Here is a 14,759-nt window from a genome sequence, read left to right as displayed (position 1 = left end):
AATCTGCATAATTTGGTTAGGTTATGAAAAATAATAAATCAGAACTTTAATACACAAAATACAACAATTCTTTAGAAACGTTTTGGTAAACAATAGCAAATTTTACTTATAGAAAAGGCCTTCATCATTCGATGAATCTATAACTAATCATATAAAAAAAAATCCCGAATCTTTCTCTCTCTCTTTTTTTGGGGGGGGATGAGACGTATGCAAATATGGAATATGCATACAAAACAAATTTCTTTTCTATTTTCTATATAAAAAGCACGGACGAAAATTTCTATTTTTCTACAGAACATTTTTAAAATGAAAAATCTGATTTTGTAATTTGATTTGCGTTGATTTGAACTTAAAAATAGAACACGACTCTTTTTAAGTAATAATTTATGCCTTCAATGAGTGATTTCTATTATAGACACTGTCTATTCAGTATTTAAAACAAAGTTATAATATTTGCTAAACTTAAGAGAAGTGAAAATGTTAACACGTTTTCAGTTAATTTTAACCTGCTTACCTGCATATATTTTTCAGTTAAATTTAGTTTCAAGAGAAATATACAGTTTAAAGAGTTAGAATTGCTGAAGCTTAAAATAAGACCCATGAAGACACTAATATAACAGGAATAAGCAAGATGACTTTTTTACATGAAATTAAGATATTATAAAGTTAAAAACTAAATATATTAATATTGTTTTATGTACTGAATATAAAAATTGCTTCATTAATCATCTTTAACTTTATTCAATAAAATATCTAACTATGCGCTTATACGTATGAGCAGAGATATTCTTCAGTTGTTATTTATTTAAGACTTACATACTTGTAATAAGTAGTACTTACAAATACGAAATCTTAATGAATATCTGACTGACTACCATTACCAATATAAAACGGCAGAACGAATCGTACTCCAAAGCAGAGCTCTCAGTTTGCGATTCGAATTCAAAACATCTGTAAATGCATGAGTACGCTACCAAAACGCAACTTCTGAGATTATCTCCAATTCTCCGAGAACGAATGATAGAAATTTATAAGGACTCGATGAAGTACGCATTATTATTGTTAGTACGTATTATCGTATTTGCTCGTGTATCCCCCCCCAGCCTTTTAGCACTACATTCTGAGAATTTAATTTCACACTTCTTCAATATTTTGTGGAGATTCTTCATTTACCTGCAGGACTTGGCAGGTATTCGCACAAAGAAACTTTCCAAAAATATGATTTCACCTTACTTCTGTTATTTACGTTCCAGTTCGCTGTAGCCTTTGCGGTCAAGACCCATTCATGTGAGGTGGGCTTGGAGCTTTACAAAGCAAATGAGCAGGACACATCGCGTTCTGAGCTAAATTACCGTCAAATACCGGCAAATAATATAATCTTAATATTACTATGCATTGTTATTGGAATGTACCTTTCTTTTACAGAAATAACACTGTGATAGTTACCGGAAGTTTACATACAGCTACTTTCCATTTATTATGCTCTTACTGTAACTGCATTTTTCAGAAATTAAATTTACTCCATAAATTTCTCCTCTCGCTTTGCGAACAATAAAATTAGTTTAAAAAAAATTTTTTTAAATTTTTTTTTAAAAAAAAGGGGGGTAATACGCCAGGAAATGCGGTACATGAAATGAATTTAAAATGCTTTTGTTTAATTCAGTCGCTTAAGAACAGATCACAAGCAAAATTAATAAGTTTCAATACATCGATTACGGACACCATAACGATATTTAATTTCACTCCATACTCTGTCAAGAACGTCTTACGTAAAGTTTACAAAGGCTTACCTGCAACGGCACTTTTGGGGACGGGCAAAGTTATCATTCCTTTTCGCTGTATATCTCAATCACAAAGCCACAAATGAAGAAGTCTAGTGCTTTACGATCAAGAATTTTTACAGGTTATGAAATAGGTCCATTTCCTACCAATCAGCCACCCTGGAAATGGTTCAAGAGTGAGGCGATAGAATAATGAGGTTCACTTATTTTTCATACAGTGAAGAGGACTCAAAAGTTTCGTTAGCATTAGGCTCAACGGGCACTTATTTTACAAGAATCTCGGATGTGTTTACGGACATAGATTTTCCGACATCCAAATTTTGGCTATCAAAAACATAAACACATAAATCTTAAGCGACTGAATTACATAAAAGCACATTCAATCCGCTTCACATATGGAACTGTAGATACACTTCAGACGTATGGAACTATATAAATGCTTCAGACAGATCTTATTAAATCTTACCATTCATTTTTGGTTATACTGTATTTGAACAGGGGCACTCTCAGACTGTGATCACTCTATTCCCAAAAACATAAAACGGTTGATAATAAGTTATCAATGGAAATATTTTTAATAACATGATCGTTAATTATTATACGCTGCATTATGCTCGAACTTCTGCGTCGGATGAAAAAGCACAATAAAGATGAAACTAAACTAAGAAACTGCTGTATACTCCCTGATGCTTGCTTTCTTGGATAAGTCCATCTTACAAATTAGTCCCGGTGATTTGAAATCATAAAGAAGACACAGTTGATCTTTCATGTTTATTAACTCAGAAATCGAAGTCTCTATAATGGCACTCGAAGAGTGTACCACACTAATTCGTCACCACCTAGATCTGATCAACTATATCTCGTGTCGCTCCGAAGTCGCATTTCCAGTAAGATAAAAGATAAAGCGGTCATCACATCTAACGACGCGTCACGCTAGCAAAACTTCTCCTTTTCCTACCACTGGATAGCTAGCTACTAACCGAAATATGTTTCGTTGGAACCGGTGTTCCGGTTAGCAACGTGAGACTTTTTGAAACTGAACTGAAAATGTTTCGGTTGAAACTTTGTCCCTCACACGATTTCTCCCAAGGAACTTTTCATCAAATAAGTCAACCAATCAGATATTTCGAAATCAAAAATTCTGGGAAGTGTTTATTTCGACGTGATGTTGAGGGTAGTTTAAGAAATGCGATATCAGTTTAAGATATATGCTGTGATTATAATTTAAAATGTGTTGTGATATCAGTTTAAGAAATATGCTGTGATTATAATTTAAAATGTGTTGTGATATCAGTTTAAGAAATGATGCCATCTCAAAACCATACTCTTATGATGTAAGTGCATAACGTCAGCTAGCAACTGGAAGATCCATGGTTTGACCCTCCGCATAAGCATAGTTGCTTTTTTATGTTTCCTCCTTTTGAAATGACTAGTAATTCCCACAAACTGACCAACAGCTGAAAATGGGCCATCCTACGAACGTTCACAGCTCTCATACACTTCGCTCCTGGGAAGAATGAATGCATACAACCGCTTGTATCATATGCATATATGTAGTATCTTGGTCATCCTGAATAAGATATTATGCCATCCTACCATCAAATCACACCCTCTCCATAGATAATGTGTAACAATATATATATATATATATGGAGACATCAATTACACGGAATAAAATAAATGTTATACACAGATCCTTCTGTAAATACTTTTACCTTTGATTTGTCCTCTTAGTATTACACATCAAAAGCCTATAAATTTATTTATTAAATGTTGTAATGCACTTACTGTACTCCTCCAAATACTGCATTCCTTGCAAATTGAAGACATACGATACATAAAAATGGGAAGTGTATGAGGAGATCTACTTTATTTTGAAAAATTCCCGCTCATACTCTGTATCTCCATAACGTAAGATACCAGGTCTAGGATAAAAATTAAATGACCGACTTTCCACACTTCATCAATTTTCTGGATAACCCTTCATACGCTGCATAATATAATATACAACTAAATTGGGAGAAAAGAAGAGCGGATTATAATTGTTTTGACAGGCGACCGGAGGAAGGAACAAAGAAGGTTTGTTTTCAACGTGGTGACTTAACTGCTTGGCTGGCGCTGTCATAGAAAAAGTGGAGTTTGAAATTGTTTCTAATAACATAAAACAAGAAAAAGTATTAGATGTCAATGCCAGCAACAACACGGTGTTTTCTTAGGATAATGGGCGCAAAAAATAAATTCTAAATCAAAATGATTTTTCTGCCCTTGGGAGGCATATTTCATTAAGTATGTCAACTCAAAAACACTGTTATGCATACTTCCATCAACTACGTTCAATGCACTGATTATAAGATGGTAATCCGAAGATCGCTGGGTTGAATAGTGGATTTTTAATAACACAGACTTTAACAAAGTTGTGTAGAACAGAAAGCTTTCTAGGCATCCCTTTTTTCCTAACTGGTGATTTACCGTTCACTACTGAAAAGTGTAACCAGTTGATGAATAGATACTATGGAAATTCATAAACTATAAACATTCAGCGAAATATAATCCAACAAATGTGTTTATCTGTCTCAATAGCTAGAGCAGATACAGAAACTAAATTTACATCTCGAGAATACACTCAGTTAACTTCAATAGACAGATGCTACAGTAACAAAATTCAGTACTAAAGACAGCATTAGTGAACGTCTCCAAAAAGGAAAAACAACCCTGGACCAATTAGTTCAGTACCTCTCCCAAATGTCACACGTTTTACTACCTTCAGTTTATTACTGGAACTAATTATATACATTATGTACACGCACCTGTATGCTGGCGTATCATAATACACCGCCATTACATTCTTTCGCGCTCTTCTGCCTGGCGCTTCTCAGTTTTCCGCCCTTTAACGGCGGGTTTCTTACACTACCAACTGTCGGTGGATTACAAACCTTTCATCTAGCCAATCAGATCCATGACAGAATCATCTCAGACGAGAAAACAAAATCTGATCATAAGTACACCTCATTTAAGCTATCAGTATCTACAACTATCAAAAGTATAACCAGATATAAAGTCAATAAAAATAACACAAACGGGAGTAAAGAAAAACTAAAAAGAAAAAAAAGAAACTTTAAAGCAAGAATCCGAAAATATTATTCAAGCAATAGAAAGCTGCAAAACAAAAGAAGAAACAAACATAACAACTGAAAATTTTATTATCTATATCCAAATTTGATGGCTATAGATTTGGATGGCAGTTCCCCACCAGATGGACGTGATTTCATGCACACACACAGAATCTTTCAACATGAAGCATTTCTTAACGTGAATAAGTTTTAAAGATTATTCTTAGTGAAATAGACAAATTTATTCTATATAGCGAATATAATTTTCGTTGACAGAATGCATCACCAAAATTTATTAACCAAACTGTGGATTTACTCGATAAGAACTATTAACAAAGTTAAAGAAGCAGTATCTATTCAACACCTTTTAAAAGGAAAAATCCTTTCACAATTTTTTAGCCCAAAGAAAGACAATTTTTTTTAGGCTTTGTTCCTGAAGGACTATTGTTTTCGTATTGCGATTTTGCGTCGGAAAACGGCGTATCACTTTTCAAATCGTTGCCACCAAATACTATCGCCTTGTATTATATTTGAAGAAATTAAATACTGAAGAATCTGTACAAATGTATGTATGTTTCTCGCATTGTGCTAAAACAAAGGTACCTAGAGCCATCCAATTTTGAATGACGTAAACCTACTGCGAATATGAGCATCTATTTGAAAGACCAAATTTGAAATTTGGAATTTGTTTTATTATAGATTTCATATTTTGTAAAACTTTAACGAATGTTATAGTAACAAACTCAACGATTTCAAAGCGAGCAATGGCAACACTCTACGGGGGGGGGAGGGGGGGACCTTTTTATCTCCAGCGCACGGAACTCTGAATCGGAAATTCTAAATATATGCTCATTTTAAAATTATTTTGCGATATTGCTGTTGAACTGAATTTTATGGTTTAAGTGCAAAGAACATGATATCTTATAAATAAAGGTAACACACAAAACGTTAATTTAAAAAAAAAAAAAAAAAAAAAAAAAAAAAAAAAAAAAAAAAAAACCACGCCTTTTGGAAGTAATTTACTGAGTCCTTTCAGTTTTTTTCCCCTCTCTCCTCCCCTGAGATTATTTAATACTTGAAACTTTGAGATAATATTAACATCACAAATTTTAAAGGGCATACTTCGCTAGAATCAAAATAATACAACTTTTATAATGAGGTGACAACAAAAAATGTAATTCTATACCAGAATTCAAATTACAACTCTTTCACGTGTAAATATATAAAGATACCGTACAAATCTAAAGCGAGAACATATGGCAAACTACTCTTAAATAAGAGTGAGAATTGCAGAACTATTAATTTTTCTAAATATTTGGAAGAAATAATTTCCACATTAATAATTTAATCATCAAAGCCTTACTACTCAGTTTTCAGTGCTCAAGTTTCTCTACTCGAGAAAAAAGTAATCTCACTTCCGCATTGCAATGGGAAATAAAATTCTTAATTTCAAATTTTCTTAAGCACATTTCAGGTCACGATTAGTTTTAGTTTCCTCCGAAGAAAGAAAGACTCCTTTCAACATTCTAAGGAATCTTTGTTCTAAAGTTATAAGTCCTAAAGCAACAATACTTTTCCCAGAGGCGAGAACGGGTTATTTATTATTTAAGGAAGAGAATTATGCAAAACATATGCGTTATTAAGTATTTATGACAAACGAAAGAAACAGCTTTATGCCAGTGTCTTCAACTCACCACGAGGACGTGCCCATGTTGACAGGCCAAGTGCAATGGTGTCTCGCCCTTGTTCGCCTGTTCGTTGACGGAAGCATTGTACTGTAGCAAAAGAGCCACTGGTTCCGGCTTGCCTTGCCAGGCAGCATAATGAAGCGGCCGCATACCTGTTGGGAAAAAAATAAATAGGTATTTCATTTGGAAGATACTTATGCGTCAACTCGCTATATGTGTACACGAATATATGATAGACAGCTATAGTAAACAGCTGAAGCAATTCTAACCAATACATTATTAAAATATATTTCCGTTGCTAGTTAATTTTTATCGCTACTAATTAACTTCTAACATAACTGTAGCTATGTTTTGATAACAAAAGTTTCCAATTTACAGTATGTTGTGACTTATCTCACTTGTCTGACAGTTTCATCAGAACTACTCCACGAATTTCATCACGGCGAATTGGCTAATTTTATCAGTTCAGTTTACTTCTTACACATCAGCAGCTATAGTTTATAAACGAAGAAATTTGAATAAATACATTTATTAAAATACCTTATTTGTCGGCTAATTTTATCAATTCACTTTGATACTGATCTTACTACATCTATAGTTTAAATTGCAGCAGTTTCAATAAATATATTACTAAAATACATTACACATAAGCTAATTTTCTTGTCTTTTCATTCAGGCTATTCATAAGTCATCTGCTTTTGACTGATTTATAAAATTAAAATATTTTAATCATATTTGGAAGTAGTAAGCTGATTCATTGCAAATAAGCAGGAAATAAAATGTGTTGCTCGACCGTATTCAGTGCATGCCTCTGTTGAACTTGCCCTCCACTGAGATTTTATTTTTAGCCTTCGTGCTGGATTATAATGTGAACTCCATTAGAATATAACAAACAGAAGAAACAACTTGTCGTAATTACGTTGCTAAGAAACCATTTACTTCAAAACTGGTATTTGTTAAATAGTTAAAAACAGAACATACATGAATGACGAATTTCTTTTAAATACTGACGACTGACCTCTTCATTCTATTTCAAAAGCCCGCATTTAAGGATTGCTAAATTGAAAGAAAATTGGTTACCTTTGTTGTCCTTGATGTCGACTTGCGCACCCGCATCCAGAAGAAGCTGAATGATGGGGACGTTACACATAAGGGCTGCCTGGTGGAGGCCAGATATGCTGCAAGAAAAAAAAAAAAAGATATTGAGGATAACAATCTATGTTACGTAAAATAAAGTAAGTAGTTAAATAAGGCCGCAACGATTAAAGATGAAATAATTTAGAAGTGTAGGTTTTTGCACAACCATGAGAAAAATATAAACGGAATGATAGGGGTACCCATCTTAATTACCTGCTCAATCTCTAAATCATTAAGCCAGAAAAATCTGACCAAAGTTCTTCATTTACGTGTTTTGGACACGTAATTTATTTCTTAAATGTCTTTGACTTCGTTTACGAGTACTGCTTTATTTTTAAAAATACACTGACAGTTCCACCCAGATGTTACTTACCATAAACATAATTCAACATTTTTCGTATGTTTGTTTAACACTTTACATAAATTTATATTTTTCACTATAATATTTAATATAAATTACAATTTACGGGACTTATTTAACCTTTTGATGGTCATCAGAGAGCTCAGCTCGCATTCCAGTTACACATCGCAGTAGGCGCAAACGAACAGAGCTTACGTTCATATTTACGACCCACAAATATCGTGCGTATCTGGGAAGAAAGAATTTCTTAATCTCGCAATCACCTTCGGGTTAAATACGATACTAAAAGTTGCAATAGTATCACTCGACAATTTTTGCTATCACAATTAATGTTAGATGATGATGATAATAATAACCTGAAATCACAGCCTTTGGAAAGGCAGCATTGACTTAAAGTATACCTATGTGACATTAAGGATAACTAAATAAATGACCATTTAGTTCGTATTATCATAGGAATCGTTCAAAATCTTTCCCCATTCGCCAGCTCACACATATGCACCAGCTAATTAATGGTGGTCACCAAACTCAATAATTACACTAATAATTAACAGAAAAAAGTTAAATGTGTATTGAGGCATCTGTCTTACTGCAGCAGAATATTATACAGCATTCAATTTTAAAAAAAGGAAGAGCCAATGCTTTTGGGAAAATGAAATGAGCACTAAAGAAGTCTGTATGTCAAAAGCCTCTTGGAGGGCTACGGACATTCTATGGGCATTCTTGGTCACCAGATTCAAAAACGCCGAACGCTTTTTTCAAAGACTTATGCCAAAACTATTGCTTATAAGATCAATGATTATGGAACTTACAAATAACTGATTCTACGATTTAATTTGGACACATATTCCTCCCAATAAGGAGTCTTACTGTCCATCCAATGTTCCATTCAAACCTAGACATGGTTATCCAAAGGGAAGATGAAATAGGACATGACCTTCATAGAAAAGACATATATCCCTATTTACTGACAAGGCTGTTAGTTTTCCATGGCAATTTGCCAAGAATAACTTTCACAAAATCCTGGATAAGTCATCGTCACCTAACATAAAAGGGATGAATTTTTCAGATAGCTCTAAAACAGATAGAAGCCCTGGATAAGATTTTTCCATACTGAGTGATTACAAAGTCATTCACATATTTGATACATGGGTCTCCAAAAATTTGGTTTTTTAGGCCGAATTATTCACCACCAAGACAGGCACCAACTACGTAGTCAAAGGAATTGGTGCTGTTACAATAAAGATTGAGCTGCGCAGACGGTATAGTGGTTAGAGTAGCCTGACTACAATACAACTTTTTTTTCCTCATCATGAAGCTTTTGCTACTTACTTGTTTCACTTTAATCTGAACGACAACAACAATCTGCATACATGTTCTGCTTTTGGAGATACAGATCACTACATCTTAGGTTGAGAAGTAATTCTCCAGACTCACTTGAAGAAAAAAAAAAAAAAAAAAAACCCGAGGAGCATGACTTGAGAGATCTCATCAAAAACTCATAAGCTCACAGGAAAATATCATGAGCATGTTATGTGCCTGCGCCCTTTACTGAGACACAAGATAGTAAGAATGTCATTAATTTCTAGCTCTACATATTACATACCAGCTTCTCTTTTGTAGACATACATCACTAATCCTATTGTACATAGAAAGGTTAAGGATATTATGCACCCATATAAGCAGCCATAAAATTTTGACAAGTTGACATAAATTTTGTACGGCTTAACAGTTCCCGGTAGGAAACCTACTCGTCGATGAAAGAAAGAACACGATTTAAGAAAAATAGAATGACATCATCAGCTACCATATGGATATTTCTTACGCTACCAACAGCGCACAAAAGTAAATTCATTGAGAAAACTCCTATGAGAAGAAAAAACTGACGCTTTTCCTTTATAATGATATCTATAACAAATAAAGAAGTCCATATTTAAATTTTTTGTCCATAATAATAATAAAGTTTCATCATAAAATATTTTCCAAAATATAATTTCTTTATTTTTTTAAATCCTTTATCCTCCGTCTTTTTCAAATGCTTTTTATATTCAATCTATGAGACATTTATTTCATTCTAATACTAGTTATATACGTTACCGGCAATGTGCGAAACTCCCGTTTTCTACAGAATACCTAGGCATTTTATTTTATAGCCTGGTGTTTTTGGATAAAGTATAAAATATGAGAATTATTATATACTTTCCATAGGCAATATAGGTAATTATATAGGCATTCTGCACAATGGCAAACGTAGGCAAAGTATGAAAAACGTCATGAAAAGGCTATTATTTAAGAGACGTCCATTCCTTAAAAATATAAATGCTAATTTGAAAAATATAATGACAGAGTGCCATTAAAAAAACTTTTATTCTAATAAGTAAAGAAAAATGAAAGTTTTACAGAACAAAATTTATGCATTTCTTATTAAAGAAAACAACATATGAAATGTATGGATTATAAATGAAGAATGTTTTAAATGTATGGTTTATGTATGAATGTATTAAATGTAAGGATATTTGAAACGAATCAGAGATGTGTTTCATAGTTTCCCGGTTTGTCATTTGGCATTTTATATAATGCTTGAGAAATGTTAACAGTTTCACACATTGCCACCAGTTTTGACAATCAATAAAACGCCTAGGTATTCTATAGAATGCCGTCTTTCATAGATTGCCAGTAAAATACATTATATTCTGCACAGCATTCATCCCATGTATGACATATTCCAGAAAATTCCGGACAGTAACAATAAATTAATACGAGAAAAATGAGCAAAGATTCTAAAAATATCATCATCGAGCGAAAATGGTATCAATCTTTACTAGGTAACAGCATTAAAAAAGACATTTTGCATCAACAAACTATTTCATCGGCAAAACGATATTTCATATCTTTGCAGAACATAAACCTTGCCAGAAAAGTAATAAATATAATAGTACACATCTTCTTCCCTTTTCGCAGACTAAAAATAACTCAAGTAACAGAATACCCCCTTCTTTCCACTCGATACAGCACAGCGGGAAGAAGATTACAGAATCGATCAAAACAAATGATCCGCATAGAAAAAGAGAAAAGGACGTACACCAGAAAACATTTCTCCTAAAGCTGCGATATTCTCACACTCATTTCTTTCCAGCATGCCGCTCTTTTTGGGGAAAAACGACGGAAATTCTAAAAATAAAGCAGTATGTGGAAAGAAATAACGCTATATTTCTACGCTAAAAAAACACCATGTGGCCTTTATACCCCGACTAAAGTATGCCACGTGAGTTGCAGTAAGATGGTAGCTTCACTAAAGTACAGTCAGCATATTCTTCTCAGTTTAAGAGCAGCACATGTGTTGAAAAAGCGCATTCGCAGCATTAGTTTACTTCACTAGGACTTTTAAATGTCAAAAGCCGCTAGTCAAGGTTTTTAAAAGATGTTGAAGTGCGCAAAATCAAGCGTGACAATCTTTAAAGAATATTAATGAGAAACGCTGAGATAGTCAAAAATTGTCGATGGCCCGCAATTTATTTTCCTGAATACTCCAAGAACGAGTAGCTTTTCAGTAAAGACAAATGATGCCTCCGCATTTACACAGTCATTCGATAATAAATATGTATTATTTTTTTAAAAAAATAGTCGTCTTTCACTTCGCAATTTATTTGCGACGCTCTATTTTTTCTGTCTCTTCCTAGTTATAAGGTTTCTTATAGCCAATTAGGCTGCTCTCATGGAAATTATAAAAGAATTTTTTTAATGAATTATTTTTTACCCAGGTACAACTTTACTGATCGTCATTTACAGGTACATTCACAGTCGTTAAAATAAATCCTTCTAAATTTTCATAACACTGATTGTTATGAATATTGTTTTGAACAGACGCTTTTTTTTCTACCTCTGAATGGCAACGCAAAAAATTAGCAGCGCATTGAATTAGAAAACACTAAGTCGCTACAGCATGAAAGGGAATTAATTCTCTTTCGATTTGTTTCGGTGCAGTTTAAACGCTGCATCAAAACAAATCTGTACTGATGAGATGTTAGATTCATTATTAGATATATTTGCCTTGATATTCCAATAAATTCTCTTTAAAACTAGATCAACTGTTGATTTTAGATAGGAATACAACTGAACCACTGCACGCAGAAATTTAAATGCAGAATTAAGAATTATCGTAGAACTTGTCAGATTGTCAGAACGCCATTATTGTCCAATGATCCTTCATTCTATAACGTTATCCAGAACGTGAACAATGGAACCACATAAAATGAAATCTAGACTGATTCAGGCACATATTTTTGCACTTCCTTAGGTAGTCTCAGAAATGCTCAGTAGTAGTGAAACTGACCAAAATTATCAGTCTGGTATTTAATCTTCAAGAAAGAGGAGGATGAGAACTGCTCATCTTGAACGATAAGATGGAGCATTATTTTACGTTTAGAGAGAAACGACAACTGCATAAGGATACAGCTTGAAATGCTGATTAAAAATTTCACACAGCAACTGCAAATACTTGAATGCGCACGGAAAGGTCAGTATGGTGGTCCAGAGAGATATTTGCCCAAGTCATAATGTTAGTGTCAAGGTAAATTCAGGACTACTAGACTGATAGCATTTAATTCAATATTATCTCGAACCATGATATTAAATTGCAAAGACTGTGATGTGAACACAAAATTACGTGAACATCCATTGCCGTCACTCACTGTGGCACAGTCAATGAAAAAGAGGTTTTCCCACAATTAATGATAGATAATCTTCTGTAATTCATTACGTAATGGTTGTCTATCACCTAGAATGTTTTTTCTTGACGAGTAAGTCTTCAGAAGGAGCTCTAAGCAAATTTGGAATATTTGATACTGAATCTTTAGGAACGAACTTATTTCATAGTCTGTGAGAACACTATCTCTGAAAAAAAAAAACTCGACATAATTTAATAACTGTTTAGAAAATGAAAAATTTAGGAATTTATCGAGCAACTTTTATTCTGGCTAAAACATCTATATTTTATAGGCAACTTAAGCGAATTATTTTCATTCTGGAAGGGGATTTTCTCTTCCCATTTCGTTTTTTTTTTTTTTTCATAATCAAATGGGAATATCTTCCTTAACGTTTGGAAAATAGTGTATAATTTATTCATAGCTATTCTTCCTAGGACACGCACTTTTCTTTCTTTTCCTTTCATTTTCAGTTTGATAGAAATTTTATTGAGAAGTTCAAAAGATTTAAAATGTTAAAATTAAGTGATCAAGTTTCGTAAGAAGTAAGTTAGTTTCCAAGAAGCTACAATTTACTACTAGATTGTAGATTGAGTAGTAGCTTCAACCTACAATCTAGAGATTACTGTAATATTTTTTCCCAAGAAAAAAAAATAATTACGATCTATTAAATATTATCTCTCTTATATCTCCGCGGTAACATGTGAAAAATCGCCTACGCGAGAAAGAATATCCTTTAAGATAACCTACACTTTGAAATCTAAGACAACGTCACTGCCTTAAAAGATGAACTTCTGAAGCGTGCGTGCACAGGAAAAATAAACACATTTTTAAACTATCTTCTGCCACATGCGCCGAATGAATGAGAGCTATTATTTCAGATTTTGCGGACAAATTTTGCCGCTGTGCAGATATACTGGTCTACCATTTTGGCGCCTTCTCTCTAGTTTTACTTTCATTTTTCTACTTTTACTGAACTACTGTAATTTAGAAAAAAATTAAAAGTTTCTGAAAGTGAGTATGTGTTAACATGGCATTCAGCATAATAATGTTTTTTTACTGCTGACAGAAAACTAAAGATTTCACCTTTTCGAAACTAGATTAAATATTCAGTTAGCAGGGATAAAATTTTATAAACGCAGTCTTTTTTTTTTTTTTTTTTAACTGATACAAAAGAGCTACCACAGCAAAACTCTTATAGTCCTTCGATGTAATTGCCAGTCTTGTATCCAGTTCGCTTCTTTCTAGAGATGCTTGAGTCCTAATACATATATAAATTAGCAACACTTTCCTCTCGTTGCTTCAAACGAAGCGAATTCTCGAGGAATCTCTCGAACAGTTCGAGAGCGAATGTCGATTCAGCTTAGAAGCCAAATCGTCTTCACATAGTCCCAAATCCGAAAAGAATGGTGGATGGTGGATGCTTGTCCAAGATAAGATAGAAGGATACGGTAGAAAGTGTAGCTGTTGCTCCTACCAGGCGGGTGGGAAGCTAAGTTTAAAAAAAAATATAATGACGGTAGGATAGCAGCACTTCTCGTGCTAGGCGCTAGGATAGCAGTTCAGTGCACTCTAGTGACCTTTATACCAGTGCTTCTCGAATTTTTTTTATTAGATAACCATTTTTTGGAGGAGACAAGAGACTCCATATGTAGGTGCAAAGGTATATATTTCGAGAACCTTACGCTTTTTATAGGGATTTACGCAAGTCGAAAATGAATTTGCAGCGCAGCGTAATTTTTAAATCATTACCTAGAAACTCGCAATAATGGATTTTAAGCATGCCATGACTATTTATGTAGGAAAAGCATGTATGAAGTTATTTGCATCATTATGGAAAGGAGTTCTGAAGCTCATAATTAAGCAAAATTTTCTCCACGGGAAATCAAATTTCGATATTTCAAAACACTTGGTCAGTGGTTGGTTTAAGATTAAATTATTTGGATATAATCACACACACGTGAGCCCCTTAGGCTACT

At 33.6% G+C, this 14,759-nt stretch overlaps 1 protein-coding gene across 2 annotated transcripts in view; it reads right to left on the bottom strand.

Annotated features, from left to right (window-relative positions):
• The window catches only part of LOC118185249 (caskin-2-like), a 658,017-nt gene that overhangs the window by 292,523 nt on the left and 350,735 nt on the right, over positions 1 to 14,759 (bottom strand). For both annotated transcript variants that reach the window (XM_085825792.1, XM_085825793.1), the window contains 2 exons: positions 7,660 to 7,757; positions 6,586 to 6,731 (listed from right to left, as the gene is read on the bottom strand). In XM_085825792.1, the coding sequence (XP_085681918.1) occupies positions 6,586 to 6,731; positions 7,660 to 7,757 (244 nt within the window). The remainder of the gene's footprint in view (positions 1 to 6,585; positions 6,732 to 7,659; positions 7,758 to 14,759) is intronic.

Source organism: Stegodyphus dumicola, chromosome 10, assembly GCF_044657685.1.
Source record: "Stegodyphus dumicola isolate Sdum_Otavi_A_Nest chromosome 10, ASM4465768v1".
NCBI lineage: Eukaryota > Metazoa > Arthropoda > Arachnida > Araneae > Eresidae > Stegodyphus > Stegodyphus dumicola.
The sequence above is the reverse complement of the archived record's forward strand: the minus strand, read 5'-3'. Positions and strand labels throughout refer to the sequence as shown.